The sequence below is a fragment of the Phyllobates terribilis genome, unplaced genomic scaffold, assembly GCF_046119375.1.
Source record: "Phyllobates terribilis strain yellow unplaced genomic scaffold, ASM4611937v1 Scaffold_4188__1_contigs__length_63921, whole genome shotgun sequence".
Taxonomy (NCBI): Eukaryota; Metazoa; Chordata; class Amphibia; order Anura; family Dendrobatidae; genus Phyllobates; species Phyllobates terribilis.
The window spans coordinates 44,410-62,911 of NW_027366940.1; the positions used below are offsets into that span (position 1 = coordinate 44,410).

The 18,502-nt window shown below is 40.6% G+C and overlaps 1 protein-coding gene across 1 annotated transcript; it reads left to right on the plus strand.

The window, feature by feature from the left end:
* Nucleotides 1-2,633: 2,633 nt before the first annotated feature.
* LOC141248963 (uncharacterized) lies at nucleotides 2,634-6,310 on the plus strand. Its single transcript, XM_073669509.1, has 11 exons — nucleotides 2,634-2,715; nucleotides 2,797-2,929; nucleotides 3,010-3,081; nucleotides 3,164-3,307; nucleotides 3,598-3,669; nucleotides 3,789-3,860; nucleotides 4,005-4,064; nucleotides 4,155-4,321; nucleotides 4,710-5,051; nucleotides 5,529-5,926; nucleotides 6,203-6,310. The coding sequence occupies exons 1-11, from the start codon at nucleotides 2,634-2,636 to the stop codon at nucleotides 6,308-6,310; spliced, it is 1,650 nt and encodes a 549-aa protein (XP_073525610.1).
* Nucleotides 6,311-18,502: the final 12,192 nt, after the last annotated feature.

Sequence of the window (18,502 nt, forward strand, 5' to 3'; positions counted from 1 at the left end):
ACTTCGCGAGTGCACCTACCAAGTGCACTACACAGTAGTGTACTGATCCACTTTTTAGTAGTGCATTGATGCACTATCCAGTAATACGCTAGTGCACTATCTTAGTCCTCACGGAAAATTAGTCCTCACCGGATTAACCCCCCCTCTCTCTCTATATGATTATATTATTACCTTAGGATGATATATGAACTTTGTTGTGAATTGTTGTGGATATATTGTACAGTTAGAACGAGTACTCGTAGGAACATTATGTTCCTACGCGAGGTCTAGTAGTTTCTTTATAACTCGTGTTAGGAGGGTTTTGCCCTAATAGCCTTTTTGGTCATGACCATACCCTTATTCTTATATAAGTAGTGGTGCACATAGCTAGTACTGATTATATGAGATTATTCCCTTGTTCTCATTGTGAGACATCATTAAAAGCTTCAACATAATATCGTTTCGGAAGTACGAAAGATATAATCACTCATGTGCATAATTAATGTGTTCCAGACAATTAGTACAAGTTGGAAAATTGTCCGGCCTCCCGGTTAAGTAAGTCATATTTCCAATATGAATTCGCGCAATACGTATGTGGAGAGGTTGGTCGTTGACCCGATTATTCATGGGGGTGATTTCAAAAACTATTGTTGTTAATTATATAAAATGTTCCTACAGAGTTATAATATATTATTATATTAATACATTCTCATAAGTCTCAATTTCTTTGGAGTCTTCTCTTGTTATATATATATTATTATATCTCTTTCTTATTCGGTGGAAGTGTCGGAGTTGCCCTCGATTATCGGCTTTTTATTCGAGAAACCGTTTGATTTAACTAGATACGCCTACATGGAGCATCGCATAAATCCCACCATATAGTCTCTCGACTAACCAATCACTATTTTTCTCTTATGGTTGGCTGGTGTCATCCGTCTCATTACGACACATCAGGTGGTATCTTCAAGGATTTAAGACTTCAGGGTGCAGGGCAGTTGAAGATTACTTTTCGTTTTTTAGTTTCAATAAGGTTACGATCTTTTTATGATTAAGTCTTCCGCTACATTTATTATTTTTGGAATTTGATTTGCATTGTAAGACCATTATTTATTATTAATATCTTGAGTATTTGTTTTTACATTTAATGTTCTAAGCCTTAGTAAATTCGGTCGGTTCAGAGTTACTGACGGTAATATTCCCAAGGTAACTTGGGGTTGTTACACTCAATCACACTTCGGATAGTCCAATCAGTGGGAGGAAAAGGAGGGGGGTGTTGTGAGAGTTGTTGCAGTCAACTAGGATGCGAGCAACCCGACGCTCACATCCGAATCGCCGGTCCAAGAAAAACTCATGGTCGGAGCTATGAATCGGGGACAAGACCTAGCGAAATTAAAGAGAATGGTCAGGGGACAATGGATCGAAGAGCAATAGGGGAAGTAGATCAAGAGCTCAGGGACAGAGATCAAGATCAGGGGAGACCGAGAGAGAGCAAATGAGATCGGGACGAACCATGAAAGTTCAAGAGTATTCAGGAGTGAGCCGCACACAAGGGGATATGGGCGTGAAAATGGTGAGGGAGGTGGGTTAAAATAGGTAAGGTTAATTTTGGATTCAGATTAGCTTGGGTCGTAATTAGGTAGAAATGAGCCGGAGATTAGTGATTATTAGTGGGTAGGGTTTGGGAATAGTTTAGGTAAAAATTGGATTAGCTTAGATTAGTGATTAAATATGTTTAGGAAAGAAATTGGCTTCTTTAATTTAATTTTACGGATTATGGTTAATCTTGTTTTAGAACGTGAATTTAAGTTAGTTAAAATACTTAAAAAGTTAGTTGAAAATCTTGTTGAATTATGGTAGGAAATGAAATTGGTAGTTAATAATAGTGGTTGGTGAAAAAATGATTAGATGTTTCGTGAGAAAAAAAATATATGTGGGAAGTTGTAATAAAAATATATTTGATGAGAGAAAGTATGTAAGATGAAACCAATGAACACAGAAATGAGATCCAAGCACTCATATAAAAAACAAACAAACAACGCACTAGAAAATGCAAAAACAAGGAACAATGGGATAAAGGGAAAGATATGTAAGATGAAACCGATGAACACAAAAATGAAATCCAATGCCTTGATTGACACGAATCACGTCTAATAACCGAAAAACCCTGTCTTAATGCAACTCCACAAGTGCAAATGATGCACTCCGCAAGTGCCAATGATTGATCAATGAGTACCAACATGGGACTTAGGAAGACGACAAACACCAATCTCAGAAAAGATTGACACACACAAGATCTACCAAGCGAGATCGATCACAATCCACATTTAGCTCTTATAAGGGAGTTCAATAAATACTCTCACAGGGAGTCTAAGAATTTCTTCAATTTCCGACCTGTAATTTCAATTATGAGATTTTTTAAAGCATAATAAAATTATGTTTAAATAATTATCTGTGGGACTGTCTTATTGTGTATCGGTGATAAGAATTATTTATTCCTAGCAGTAACGAATAATTCTATAAAAGTAAAACGGGGTTTGATCAGCTGGGTCGCTGAAGTCAACGTAAACGGCAAAGTTTTGTGATTGTCTTTCCCTCTACTTAAATGACAGCTTGATCATCAATCAAAAACAAAAATATTGTGTAAAAAATCAAATATGTGGGCAATTCGGCGACAGTCTCTTGTGATTATTATGTGGATAATCAGTTTCTTCTTGAGCGTCCATAGCAATTCTGAAAGTAAGCTCTTCTGTCTTATTCTTATCAAACTATGGTCGAATCTCTAATTGATTTCATTCACACCAGAGAATCATTTTGTAGGTGATGCACTGATTTCGTTTAAGTCCAGTTTATCTGATCCAAATAACGTTTTGGCCTCTTGGGTCAGTAAAGATGCCGATCCTTGTTTTTGGTTCCGGGTTACGTGTAATTCTGATAACCATGTTATCAGAATGTAAGTCAGAAACTTCATTTTTAAGTATATATGTTATCGTTTCAACTATGTTGTTAATGGTAATTTAAGTATTAAAACAGTGATCTTGGAAGTTTTAATCTTTCCGGGCAGCTTGCTCCACAGCTCGGATCACTCTCAAACTTGGTGTACCTGTGAGTTACCTTTATTGTTTCTTCTTAACTCTTTGCAGTCTATTTAATTTGTTTGTCAATAATATATAGTTGTTCTTTGCAGGGAGTTATACAGTAATAAATTAAGTGGTAAGATTCCACCGGAGCTGGGGAATTTGAAAGTGTTGGTGAGCTTGGATCTCTACCATAACAAATTAAGTGGTCAAATTCCAAACGAACTGGGCAATCTTACGAGGCTACGTTATTTGTATGTCACAAAACTCTGCTCTGATACTGTACTTTCCCTTAATTACTTTGTTTTATAGTATCTTTTCTATTCAACTGGAAAATGATCACTATCACACGTAACAGTTCTTGCATCTACACTGTCTGTCTAATCATTAGCTTATTAAAACAAATTTTAAAAGCAAAATTCAGTCTTAATCTAGAGGTATGGCTATATTAGAAATCAATATCTGGTGTTAGCAAAGAAGGGTTTCACAGTTGTACCTAACACTTGCTTATTTTTCTTTTTATGTGCTTTTGCCCTGGCATCAGGCGTCTTAATAACAACACGTTATCCGGAGCAATACCCATGTCTCTAACAACTATTTATTCGCTGCAACTCCTGTGAGTATTATTTGAGATATATATTGTTTTATCCCTTTCTTTCACCAATTAATACAGCCCAGCAATTTTATATAATAATGTTCTTATGAAGGATTTAATGTGTTTTGTGCTAAATGCAGGGATCTATCGTTCAATAATCTATCAGGAATAGTTCCTGTTAATGGTTCCTTCGTGGCTTTCAATCAAACCAGGTCGTTTTCAAGATCCATCTTCAATGCAGACTTTTAAGTGTATGATAAATATGGAGCCTGATGACATCAACACGATTAATCAAAAGTCGGATTATCTTAATGATAGATTTCGGGAATCTTATCTTTTTTTATTTTATTTGGTAGTTCAGCTGGGTTACTTGTGCATGTAGACATAGTCACTTTCACAGTGAATTGGGAGAACAAGTCTCATGTCTTTTCTTTTCCTTTTCTTTCTGTTACACCTACTTGCGAATTCCTAGGAAATTGATCTTATATTATGGGTTTCTCATGCAGTTTTCTGGGTAACCTCTTCTTTCACAAACAAACTACCCATTCAAGAAAAGTTGTAAGTGGAGCAATTGCAGGAGGTATTGCCGCGGCATTGTTGCTTGCTTCATTGGCATCCGCCCTTGTATGGTGGGGAAGAAGAAATCATCAAGATCAAATTAGTGATAGACAAGGTTCACAATAAGAGATGAGACATATATATATAGAGGGCTTATCAGATGCGGATTATATAGTTCGTGCAGACTGTGTAGACTTTGAGAGTGCACCAATAGTCTACTGAGAAGTGCATCGATAGTGTATTAAGAAGTGCACCAGTAGTGTACCGAGGAGTGCACAGATAGTGCATAGTGCACTCATAAGTGCACCAGTAATGCACTGAGGAGTGCACCAGTGGTGTATCGAGGAGTGCACTGAGTGATGAGTCCGCACAGTCCGCATGGATATATAGTCCGCACCAAAAACTTCTTCCATATACATATAAGTCAGCTTAAACTCTGATCATTTATTCATTTATGTGACATAAATTTTCTCACACTACATGGTGCATATATTCTACAACAGTTGGAGGAGATTGTGAAGAGGAAATGGGACAAGTTACAAGGTTTTCTTTCAAAGAGCTTCAAGATGCAACCGATGATTTTAACCCCCGGTATGTAGTAGGTGCAGGCGGGTTCGGGAAGGTGTACAAAGGGTGGCTTGCTGACGGCTCATTGGTGGCGGTCAAGAGGCTCAAACACATGCGCAATAGAGTTGAAGAGGTGCAGTTCCAGAGGGAAGTAGAAACTATCAGTAGGGTTGTGCATCGCAATCTGATCCAGTTAAGAGGCTTGTGCATGACTAGCAGTGAAAAGTTGCTTGTTTACCCTTACATGGCTAATGGGAGCGTCGCTTTGTGTTTGCAAGGTACACTACCACAAATGTGTGTTTTTAAGTTTGTGCGAGGATAGGTTTTTATATTGGAATTTGAAAGAAAATTAGTTTTATGATAGAACCCATGAACTTGTGTTACGGGTCTAATCTGTATATAAGCAGATCATTTTGGCAGATCATTTCTTGATTTATTTAAGCTTTGGGTTTAGCCCACGATAATAGCGTCTAATGCGATTTTGTCTTTGTTTCTTATTCTAAGGGGGTCTTTGAACTCTGAAATATATGAAAAGGAGTTGGTGGAAACGTTTTCTTCTAATTTTTCTCCTCTTGCTATCGTTAGCGTTGATGGTCATATTTGAATAGTTAGATAAGTGATCTAGGACTATATATCTTTTCTTAATCGTTTTGTAGTGATCGGTGGTAGAAGCTATACATCTCTAGACTATGTATTGCATTATAATTAAGTATTCTCTTACAAGTGCTCTTAATTTTCTTGTGTACGTATGTCAGTGTGTCAAGGATCACAACCTCTATTGGATTGGAGAAAACGGAGGCAGATTGCATTAGGTTCCGCTAGAGGACTTGCACATTTACACCATGAATGTGTACCCAAAATCATACACCGTGACGTCAAAGCCGCAAATATATTGGTGGATGATGAGTTTGAAGCAGTTGTTGGGGATTTTGGACTGGCGAAGCTTATGGGATTAAATGATACACATGTTACTACAGCGGTTCGTGGTACAATCGGCCACATAGCACCTGAGTACTTCTCCAACGGCAAGTGTTCTGAAAAGGCTGATATTTTTGGGTACGGAATCATGCTTCTGGAACTCATAACTGGTCTAAGGGCAACTGATCTTGCTCAACTCGCCATTGATGATGGTATCTTCTTGCTGCATGACTGGGTAAGTATATATATACACCTTTAGGTAGGATGTAAAACGTTAGATTACATTAAATTTGAGCGCTGAGATTAAAAATTATACTTAGAAAGAAAATATAAAATGGGATTTGCTTTAATTTCCACTTCTAAAATTAATTCGGGTGACTAAATCATATAATTAACCCTCACTCCGTTCTCCATCCTATTCTTTTCCCGCTTTCCTGTAATGTGAGAATAAAAAAAAAATACTGTTACAGTCAAGATACTGTAACTAGCAGTTCGTATGAATCGATCAAAGAAAGATAGGAAGGATGAATCTCTTCCAATTCACGAGGCCTACGAGATTAAAGTTATTGGATCTGAGGCTTCTCCACAATTAAAACTTCAGAACTTAGAACTTCTTTAATGACGGATGAAAAAAGCACGCTTTGTATGAACAAGAACAAGAATTCTCCAAAACTTTCTCTTTATATTAAGTACTCTCAAATTTGTGTTTTTACACAAGGATTCTCTCTCTTTCCCTTTTCTATCACAAATTCTATCGAGACACCTTAACACTCTCTTTGAAAGTTACAAATATACGAACCTCTCATAGGTTCAACAAGTGTCCTATTTATAGAAAACTATAAACTCTAGCTTGCCATACATAATTGATTAGCAACGTGCCTTAATTTCTATTGGCTATCAAGAAAGGAATCTGGAGACGGTTAGCGCACTTCGCTTCGTCCAATCCTGACTTGCCACATACATAAGCTCGCTAACCGTTTCCGAGCGCGCGTCCACTTGTGCAACAACTTCTTAACACGCGTACGATCCTAAACGCTCAAGCTGCTTAAAACTTTCTTATTCAATAAAATCAATTAACACGTGCTAAATTGAACAACTTCAATATTACGCGCTCCTTCATTCTTCTGAGTCTTTCTTGATTCTGCTCTCAGATGTTCGCTATTCAGCTTGCTTTCTTCATCTCCCCTAAGGTCGCTGAACTGGATACGTTTAAATCTTCTAAGCGAGCTTCAAATCAACTGAATCTCTTCTAAGTGAGCTTCATGTGTTGTACCTCACACTTTTAAGCTACCTTCACATGCTTTGAACACTACACATACTTGAGTTGCATTAAATGATATAAGTTTGTAACATCAAAACTAAGAAAACTAATTAAGCTACCTCAGCTTAACTAACAATTTCCTCCTTTTCGATGATTTCAAACTTATTTGAACCATTCACAACGAAACATATATATCTGAACAATATCTCGCTTAAAGAACTAGAAAGGTGAAACTTTCACTTACATATCACTTTACCTTTCTCTAGTTTGCTTTTCATCCCCCTGAGATCAAGACGTGGGTTTGAATCCTTCTTGACTTTGGTGAATGTTTAAGCATGCCTACATGCACACTTCAAAATTCCCCCTTTTGACATCATCAAAAATGCAGTCATAGTACAACATACAAGGAACTTTCGAAACTCCTTAAGTATACTCACTTCTATAGCATGCATGAATGTCAGTAAGGTCAAGTTATGCAAGATAAACAAGTAAGCAATCAAGCACAATCACTGAGTCTTAATAAGCATGACTTTATATTCAAAAAACTTGCATCAAACACATCAGCAAAATACACAAGGCAAAACATATGCAGGCTTAGAACAAAAGGCTTAGAGTTGGGCAGGACTGAGTGGTGAGATCATTCTTTCCTCTGAGCAACACTCTTCTCAACTTGAAGCATCTCACCGGAAACTTTTGCTATCTGAGTGAGCTGGTAAGCTATCAACGAGATTTTCTCAGCTTGTTCCCTTGAGCTTTCTCGAACTGCCTTCTCAATACGATCTAAAGCTTGAATAACTGCGAAATTAGTCACAGTAGACTTCGATCTGATCATTGGTTCTTCATAGACTTGTAGCTTAGCAGGTGCCTTAACCTCTGGTTCATCTGACTCATCCACATCTTCTAGATCTTCTAGGACCTTTTCACTGAGAACTTCATCAAACTGTTCTTTTTTCTCGGAGCTATAAATTCCATGATTTTTCATCAGCTTCTTGATGATATGTGGAAAGGGGATGTCAGCCTTCGTGTTTGCCATTGATGTGTACATGTGGGTGTACATAATCCGTGACGTGTCTATTAACTCAAGCTTGAGGCACTTATGCAACATTACTCCATCCCCTATAGTGAGTACATCTCGCTTATCCTTGTGAGGCATAATATTTCTAACAATTATGTAGTGCACTATACGAAGAGGATGTGAAAGAAAATCCACCTTAAGCTCTTTTTCGTTGGCGTATTCACCAAATAGATCTTGCTTAATCTTGCTTGAGCCTCGGGGCCAGTTCTTCTTAGCTACAAAGTTGAAGCTGCCTTTCCCAATAGAGATTCCAATCGCCTCAGCAAACTCGGACACTGGAATAAAAATCGGCATCTTGTTCCACGTCACAACTACCATTTCACTGGGATGGTTTGCTTCGACTGGTTCATATGGCTTCAGGTTCGAATAAAAGTCTTTGATCACTGGAGACAACAAGTGTCGCTTGGCTATGCCTGGTGCAATAGAAGGTCGCGGAAGAGGTAGAGAGGGTAGATGAGAAGTCGACCTGGTTACTAACCGCTTTTGACGCTTGTCCGTGCTTTTGACGGACGAGGGCGCTGACTTCTTCTTGACTTGCTCCGCCTCTTCTTCTTCATCTGCTTCGTCATCATCATCACCAGATTCTTCAGCTTTAGGCTCGCTGGTGATGACATGATATGACCTCTTTTTCTTCTTTGAAGCATTGGTGAGGTCGCTTGGCTGGAGCATAGGTAAGCTCCCTATCTGATTCGCTAGATGAGCTAACAGTTCAAACTCTGTGTCTGAATGTGGCTGGTGAACCACTATTTCCTTACCCTTCTTGCGTGGGCTAGACTCGCCAGATCCCGAAACATCTACCTTACTTGTCTGCTTGACTGGGGAGTCTTCAATCACATGGTAAACGGTGGGAGGAATCACTGAACCGGACATTGGAGGAGTCTGCTCTCTTGAACTCTCTATTTCTTCAACAACCTTATCCTCGGAATGAGCCTGAGACAACTTATCCTGAGCAACCTGAGTCTTTGGAGATGGGTTAGGAGGTGGTGGTGTGTTTTTGACTTGGGTTTGGGAGGAGCTAGTTTGAGCTTGAAAAGCAACAAACTGTAAGTATTGTTCTCGCTCAGTAGGTGTAAGTTTGGCAAGGAGGGCTTCATGGTTAGATTATGAGGAGGCGATGGTAGTTGTGGAATGAGAGATTTATGAGTGTGTGAAGAGTGAGTGGGATGAGATAGCGGGAGAGTAGAGAGGGAGAGTTGAGAGATTTAGAATTAGGTAAAGGTGTTTAGGAACAGTGGAATTTACCTATTTATAAGTTCGCTCAAGACTCAGGCTACTCGCAACGTTCGAATCCCAATGGCCACAAAATCAACGTCTCTCTCTGTGGCTGTCCTACGGTCATATCTGGCGCAAAAAACACTTTATGCAGCGAACCTGTACACGCGCCAATGGCTAGTGCAACAATCACTGAAAATGTCATGCGACTCTCAATTAATTCGACGTGTGGAGACATGAAACACCACACGTGTTTAAGCACCCCTTGTGAGCGACACGTACAAGCGTGACTTCTTACCATGCTCAGTCTTACCCATGAAGTATAGAAGCGTGACTTAAGGATGAAGAAAGTAATAATGTGCAATCTAACAACTTACACTGTGGCATAAAATGAGACAATTTTACACAAAAAATGTAACACTAAATATGACATGTAATGTACAAAAATTATAACATGTTGTGCACGCAATGGACAAAAGAATATAGGAAACACATAGTCACACACATGGGTAGGCAAAATAATATTTTCACTCATGAATACTTCCATATGTAGCTAAATGGGTTAGGAAGCGTTACAGAGGAGAGGGATTAAGGGAGGGAAGCATAAGCATGAATCATTTCTCGTTTGGCTTTCTTATGAGCTAGAAGTGATCATCATGTTCTTATGAAGGGTAGAAAATGAATATGCATGCAAAATGATAAGCACATAATCATGAGTAATGCTTAATGTAAATCATGCTTCTTATGACCCTTTTGGAGTAAATAATATATGCACAGAAGAAGGTACTAATCCTCATTCATAAGTTCTTCAATGAAGTAAAATGGTGCATAATTTAGCCAATAAAAAGGGAGCTTATCGTGCTTAACAGGCTTACCTTAGTCAATGGGATGCATTCCTAGAAGTAATCTCAGGTGTAATAAAGGCATCCTGTTGAGAGGTTTAGTGAATATGTCAGCTACCTGTTCCTCCGTTATACAAAAGGTTAGCTTGACATTCTTCTTCTCTACATAGTCCCTTAGAAAATGGTGCCATACGTCAATGTGTTTGGTCCTCACATGATGTACAGGGTTCTCAGACACATTAATGGCGTTGGTGTTGTCGCATCGTATCTCGATTGTGCCCATCTTGACTCCATAATCTACAAGATTCTGTTTGAGCCACACAACCTGGGATGCATATAAGGCAGCTGCGATGTATTCATCTTTCTCCATAGAGGTCGATGTGCAGTTTTGCTTCCTAGAACCCAAAGACACGAGAGAGGGGCCTAAGAGCTGCGCCATGCCTGATGTGCTCTTGCAATCAACAAGGTAGCCAACATAATCAATGTCCGTGTACCCAACGAGCGAGATAGAGCCACCCTTAGGGTACCACAGACAAAGATTGTCTAAGCCCTTTAGGTAGCGCCAAATTCTCTCGATGTTGACCAGGTGGCTTGCTCGAGGGTCTCTTTGAGCTCTAACGTAGAGGCTCACTGCGAACACGATGTCTGGATGAGAAGTTGTAATGTACATGAGGGATCCCACCATTCCTTTATAGGTAGTCTCGTATACCTTCTTTGCATTCAAGTTTGCATCTAGCTTGGTCGTCGTGCAGATGGGAGTGGGAAAAGGTTTGCTGGAGTCCATAGAAAACTTCTTCAAAATCTCCCTTAGGTACTTTTGCTGGTGAATCTAAATACCATGTTTCTTTTGGACAACTTGCAATCCAAGAAAATAGGTAATCTCACCTATTAAGCTCATACTAAACCTCAAGCTCATAGTATATTTGAAGTCGCGTACGAGATATTCATTAGTGGACCCAAAGATAATGTCATCAACGTACACCTGTACGATGATGAGGTCACCCTTAAGCTCCCTTATGAAAAGAGTCTTGTCCATAACTCCCCTTCTATAGTTGTGCTTGATGAGGAACTAGACAAGCAGTCATACCATGTGCGAGGTGCCTGCTTCAGACCATAGAGAGCCTTATCAAGATAGAACACATGGTATGGGTGAGCTGGATCTTCAAAACCAGGAGGTTGCTTTATGTAAACCTCTTCATTCAAGCTACCATTGAGAAAAGCGGTCTTGAAGTCCATTTGATAGAGCTTGACGTTCTTCATGGCGGCAAAGGTAATCAATAGTCGAATAGCCTCCAAGCGAGCTACATGAGCGTAGGTCTCGTCGTAGTCTATCCCTTCTTGTTGACTATATCCTTGTGCCACCCGTCTTTCTTTTTTCCTCATAATGTTCCCTAAATCATCAAGATTCTTCCGGAAAACCCAACGCGTCCTAATGATGGACTTGTTAGGGGGGCTAGGAACGATCCTCCATACTTTACATCGCTCAAACTCCATGAGATTTTCTTGCATCGCCACTATTCAGTATGGATTCAGGAGAGCTTCCTTGACATTATTGGGCTCGATTAGAGACACAAAAGAGTGAAACACTGCAAGATTATTGAGCTGGGAACGAGTGAAGACTCTATCTGCAAATGGAGTGAGAATCTGGTGTGGCTTGTGCGAGCTCTTTTGTTGATAGTTGCACGTGTTCATTGTGACAACTTCGGGAATGAGATCGAGTGAAGCTGGAGCAATGTGAGAGGAGGATGCCACTGCAGAGGTCGCTGAAGTCGAGGGAAGGGTCTCTGAAGCAAGTACGGGGGTCACTGAAGGCATTGAAGTCGATGGAGCGTCCTTGCTAGGGGTCACTGAATTTGTCTTCGAGGTCGCTGAAGCTTTGGGAGGCTTGCCTTTATGCTTGGAAGGTCTCCCTGGGTCACGCTTGGTTCTTGGAGAAGCTACTTGAGGGGGAGCTGAAAAGGTGAACGGGGTCGCTGATACAAGTTGGGAACTTGTGCCAGCGATGGGGGTGTCCGTAACTTCTCCAGCTTGACTTGTTCCTTCGTTGCTGGGTTGATCTGCTTCAGGTGTCACTTCCTGTATTCCTTCTTGAGCGTCCTCTTGTGCGGAGTCAGAGTTGGAGCCGTATTCTTGTGCGCCTTCATTTGAGGGAGCGTGCATGAGAGCCTCTTCATCGTCACTTTTAGTCTCATAGGAGGAAACTGAGGAGGGATGGTGATGAGGTGTGGGATGAGAAGGGGCCTGACTCGTCTCAGCATCATTGGCATCGTCCTTGGCAGCGCCCTCTGGAACAGGTCTCTCATTGAATGAGACATGGATGCTCTCTTTTACCTTCCTGGTCCTCTTGTTAAGTAACCTGTAAGTTTTACTGGAAGGAGAATAACCAAGGAAAATATCCTCAGGATTATGAGCATAGAATTTACCTAAGTCGTCCTTACCATTATTGTGCACATAACACTTGCACCCAAAGACACGTAGGTGAGAGAGGTTAGGAGTCTTCCCTTTGATAAGCTCATATGGCGTCTTGTCTAGTATTGGTCTCAGCATGTCTCAATTCATGATATAACACGCGGTGCTTACAGCCTATGCACAGTAGTGCTTGGGAAGGGAACTTCCAAGGAGCATAGTGTGAGCCATCTCCTCAAGCATCATGTTCTTTCTTTCTTTCTAGTATGCCATTCTGTTGTGGCGTCCTAGGCGCTGAAAAGTTGTGATGAATCCATCGTTCCCTTCAAAAGTTTAAGAATTGTCCGTTGTCAAACTCTAGCCCATGGTTTGAGCGAATAGAGCTACGAGGGACCCCAAGTTGCTTTTCTAGGAGTAGAACTAAAGACGAGAATTTCTCAGAGGCTTCGTTCTTAGTCCCGAGAAAGAGGGTCCAGGTAAATTGCGAGAGTCATCAACAATAACATATATATAGCGCTTACCTCCAGTTCTTTGGAGTCTTATAGGACCACAAAGATCCATGTGGAGCAACTCCAAGGGTCGCTTGGTGGTGACCATCTTCTTGGTGGGAGCTAGAGGTTTCCTGGTTAGCTTTGCTCGCGCACACTCAGAACAATGATTCATCGTGTCTGGCTTTATTTCAGGTAGACCTCTAACTAGCTCCTTTGAGTGTAGCTTGTGAAAGAGATGCAAGCTAGCATGCCCCAAACGTTGGTGCCATAGATTGGATTGTTCTTGGAGGGTCGTTAGGCACATATGCTTGGAAGGTATAAAAGAATGATAAAAAAGATATGCGTTATCAACTCTCTTGCGCTTCATGATTACCTCCTTTGATGAGTCTTTAATCACGCACTCGGAGGTTGTAAAGGTGACCTCATTTCTTCCTTGGTCACAAATTTGGGCTACACTTAGGAGATTGAACTTTAGGGTATCCACCAAACTTATATTTCTGATTTGGATATTTGGTGTGAGTTGGACGCTTCATGTAGCCTTTATGCGTCCTTGTTTCTTTTCCCCGAAGGAGATGCTTCCTCCTTCACTTGATTGAAATGAGAGCAGAAAATTGGGGTCCCCAATCATGTGACATGAGCACCCACTGTCTATGTACCACTTGCCATGCGTCTCAACCTGCAAATAAGATAAATCAGGTTTTGGGGATCCATCGAAGCTTAGGCTTCGTTGGTGGATTAGTAGAAGCGACCCCTATTGCACCTTTTATAGGTTTCACTTTATCCTTAGGTGCAATTGGATCATAATAGGAAGGGTCATTTAAGTCTACAACCTGATTGGGCTTAGTTTTATACCTAGCATGCGATTTTTCTCTAAGCACCCTTTCGGCCTCACATTCATGCACCCTATGGCCGTTATTTCCACAATGCGTGAAGTATAGGTTGCCATGCACGTAGACATACTTACCCTTTCCAGGGCGGAAGGGAGCTTTCTTTTCAAGTTTAACCTGTTGTGGCTTGGCTTGTTTCACATAAAGCTGGTGTGCCTTTTCCCCATGATACCATTATTTAGTGTCCTTGGGGTTTTCTTCGAGCGCTCTCATCTTGCTCTCAAGATAATCGTTCTTACTTTTACAAGACTACAATTCTTTTGAAAGACTTTTGATCTGGGCAGTCATTGATATGGTAAGTGGAATATCCTTTGAGCTAGATGTGGGTAGCTCGTAAGTATAGCCCAAACCAGGTCGCGATCGTATGAAACTGTTTGGTTGACAGGCTTCGCATCAATAGATTGGTTCAACTTATCCAGCTTGTCCAAGGTTGGGTCAAGCTTAATTGAGAAATTTGAGTCTGAGGGAGGTGTGCTACTTTTTCCTTTACAAAGCTCGCAAAACATCGTAACGATAACAATGTCACCCTTCAACCTTTTAGACAACTCAACTGTCTCAGCTTTAAGGATGATGATCTCATTAGTGTATTCACTATATTGACTCATTAGGAGATCATTATCCTCAATTAAGCCTTGATACAGGTCAATAAGCTCTTATTAAGGTAATACGCTAAGTTTTATGGAGGATACCTGAATAGGTTGATCGTCGTCAGACTCCTCCTGAGCCATTAAGCACTGGCTCTGCTTCTCTTCACCAAGATCGAGTCCATCATCTGAATCGCCCCATGTTGTGAAGAACTCTTTCTTGGACTCGCTTGTACTCGTGCTGGCAGCAACCTTATCGTTTGTGCATGTCTTTACCAAGTGACCTTTTTGTTGACAGTTGTAGTAGGTCACGTTGGTGAGGTCCCTTTTTGCATTCTGGTCCTTCTTAAAGTTGCCTTTACACTTTAGGAACTTCTTGACCATCTTGGTCATCATTGCCACCTCAGTGTCCTTGTTCTCATCTATGGAGGTCTCGCTTTCGAGTTGTTGGAGGACTCTGGTGAGTTTGAGTATTGTGCCCCTTGATTCTTTCAAAGAGTGAGCTTGCTTGTCATCCTTGATTTATTGGACCCTAAACTTCCTAGCGAGCACAAATACTGGGAGTTCTTTGGTCTCTTAAGTCATTAGCATTATTTTCCTGGTGGTATCGAATCTTGAGCTTACTCCATGGATGAGTGCAAGAGATAGAGCCCATGCTTCTGTGACGATTCCAGCGACAGTCATTTTGTCGGCTAGGAATTGGAAACTTGAGTGGTAACTGGACACAATTTCATATTCTCCCATTTTGAACAACTGAACTCTCGCTGTAGGTCGAATTTCCGATTATTCTTCATGTCGTCACTTACTTGGTGCATGTCGACCACAACTTTCCACATTTCTTTGGATGTCGCTAGGCTCATGATCTTATCCATGTCCTTTCGTTGAAGTGAGTTTAAGATCAACTGGCGCGCTTTGGCATTCTTCTCCATAAGCGCATATACGACGGGATCCCAGGGTTTTGCATCAGTTGCATCGGTCACCACTTCATCACCTTTCTCGATAATCTTCCAGCACTGGTAATTAGTCCGTTGTATGTAATTTCTCGTCATTTCCATCCACCATTCGAGTTATCCCTTGATGAGAAGGTGGGGCTTATTCAGCGAGATGCCAAGATGTTGCGGATTCGTCTCCTTGACTTGATGCATGTTGATTCTTGATGGCGAACGGAAGAGCAAGGAGAGAGAGTGCGAGGATTCTTGGAAGAAGAGAACGAAGAGAAAATGTAAGAGTTCTTGGACAAAATACCTTGCTCTGATACCAATTGTGGGATCTAAGACTTCTCCACAAGCAAAGTTTCAGAACTTAGAGCTTGCTTTAATGACGGAAGAGAGAAGCACGCTTTGTATGAACAAGAACAGAATTCTCCAAAACTTTCTCTTTGTATTAAGCACTCTCAAATTTGTGTTTTTACAAAAGGATTCTCTCTCTCTTTCTTTTTTCTATCACAAATTCTATTGAGCTACCTTAACACTCTCTTTGAAAGTTACAAATACAGGAACCTCTCATAGGTTTAACAAGTTTCCTATTTATAGAAAACTATAAACTCTAGCTTGCCATATAGAATTAATTAGCAATGTGCCATAATTCCTATTGGCTATCAAGAAAGGAATCTGGAGACTATTAGGGCGCTTTGCTTCGTCCAATCCTGACTTTCCACGTACATAAGCTTGCTAACCGTTTCCGAGCGCGCATCCACTTGCGAAACAACTTCTTGACACGCGTACGGTCCTAAACGCTCAAGCTGCTTGCAACTTGCTTTTAAGAAAAGCAATTAACATGTGCTAAATTTAACAGCTTCAATATTACACGCTCCTTCGTTCTTCTGAGTCTTTCTTGATTCTGCTCTCAGATGTTCGCTATTCATCTTGCTTTCTTCAACACCCCTAAGTCGCTGAACTGGATACACTTAAATCTTCAAAGCGAGCTTCAAATCAACTGAATCTCTTCTAAGCGAGCTTCATGTATTGTACCTCACACTTTTAAGCTACCTTCACATGCTTTGAACTCTGCACGTACTTGAGTTCCAGTAAATGATATAAGTTCGTAGCATCAAAACTAAGAAAAATAATTAAGCTGTCTCAGCTTAACTAACAAAAGCTAGCCGGGCAATTCGTCACTTTGAGAGAGAGAAGAGATTGATGAAAAGTTTGTGTTTCTGATTGATCGATTACAAGGATTGAATTGGCTATTTAAATGGTTTACAGACTCCACTTTGACCACTTAACAACTGATTTGACCTTAGCAGAATTAACAACCTCTAACAGAATTAACAACTTGCTATATCTCCTTTGCCACGTGTTATCATAGTTCTTGTAACACATCTACCCCTCCCCGAGCAACCATGTCCTCATATAGGGATGACAACATGACAGGGATTTCTTGGTCACGGGGGATACCCGCTACGGAGACGGGTATTTGATGGGATGGAGATTTTTTATAGAAATTAATGGGGGTTGCCCCCCTTACCCGATGAGGATAGCCGCGGGGATACCTGAAAAATAACATTTTATTGAAATTTATGTAGGTATATATTGGATTTTTATGTTATTTTAATGATAAAATCTTGTTTTCTTCTAAGATGATGTCTAAAATTTTTAGTCTATAAAGATTAGACCTTAACAAAATTTATATATATCAAAATAATTTTACTTATATGTATGATAAATGGGAATGTGGATTGATTTTCATACCCGAACGAGGATGAGGACGGGGATGAGGATTGATTTTCGAAACGGGGATGGAGAGTGCCCTCCTTGCCCAAACCCGCCCTGTTTCCATCCATATCCTCATGGCTGGAACAAAGGGTATTTCTGCAGCAGGTCATATAAAAATTCTCAAGTAGCTTCTTCAATAGGCTAATTGACCCACTTGATCGAGATCTTAGTAGCATCCATACCCTTAAAATTAACCATTTTTGTCTCCAACACAGATTCAGGCTCTTTGAAAAAGCATCCAAACTTACAGAGGGTAATTGACTGGCCACCTTCGAGATACCCACATGCCGTTTGATCTTAGACACATGGAAAGTTGGAAGAATAAGAGAACATGAAGGTAACTCTAGATGGTAAGCAACATGGACACACTTATCCATCACTTTAAAAGAGCTACAATACTTTGGTGATAACTTCTGGGAAGAACGATGTACTACCGATTGCTGCCTATATGTCTGAAGCTTAACAAACACCCAATCTCTAAATCAGAGCGATGGTTATTAGCAGCCAGCTCCATACGGTGTTGAGCGCGCAATAAGTGGAGTTTGAACGACTAGACCATGTTCTTGCGTTCTTGCAAGTTGCGAGCAACAGTACCAACCATAGACTCACCAGCCAGGTAAGGAAGATGATGTGGTGGGAACCGACCATAAACTATCTCAAAAGGAGTTGATTGTGCATCAGAATATTGGACTTGTTGACCAATTGAATGGAGATTCTAGTATAGCATAACGGACCAAGATCTAACGAATCATAAAAGTAAGAAGGTAAGATGTTGATAGACACACCTAAATCAAGCAAAGCCCGATCAAACTTCTCATTCCCGAAGTAATCGGAATTGTGAACATCCCCGGATCTCCACACTTGTCAGGTAGGAGTTGTTGAAGCAATGCAAAAACTTGCTCGTCCATGGTCTTCTTCATTGCACATACCCTTTGATCTTCTTTGCGCTTAGCTAATCCACCCATAAATCGAGCCGCAATCGGATCCGCTTGCATCTCGGTATACAAGAGCGCATTTATCATCGACATAGGAAAACTTCTCGAGCATGTCCTTGTGCATCTTGAGCAGCATCATATGACTGAATGTTGTAGGAAAAAGGGGCATCTTGGACAGTTTAGTTATCGGAATCTGATGTTGAACCATTATATAATGGCTCGAGAAGAGATGGATCGATGAATGACTCGAGGTTCTCGCTAATATCAACAAAAGGGTATTTTTTCTTCATAAGAGGTTGTCAACGGGCGCCTGGTAAAGATAGGCGGTCGTCGCTGAGATCGTCAAATTCAAAAGATTTGACATCCAACTTTCGGTGGGTACCGGTATGGGAGGGGCGGGCATC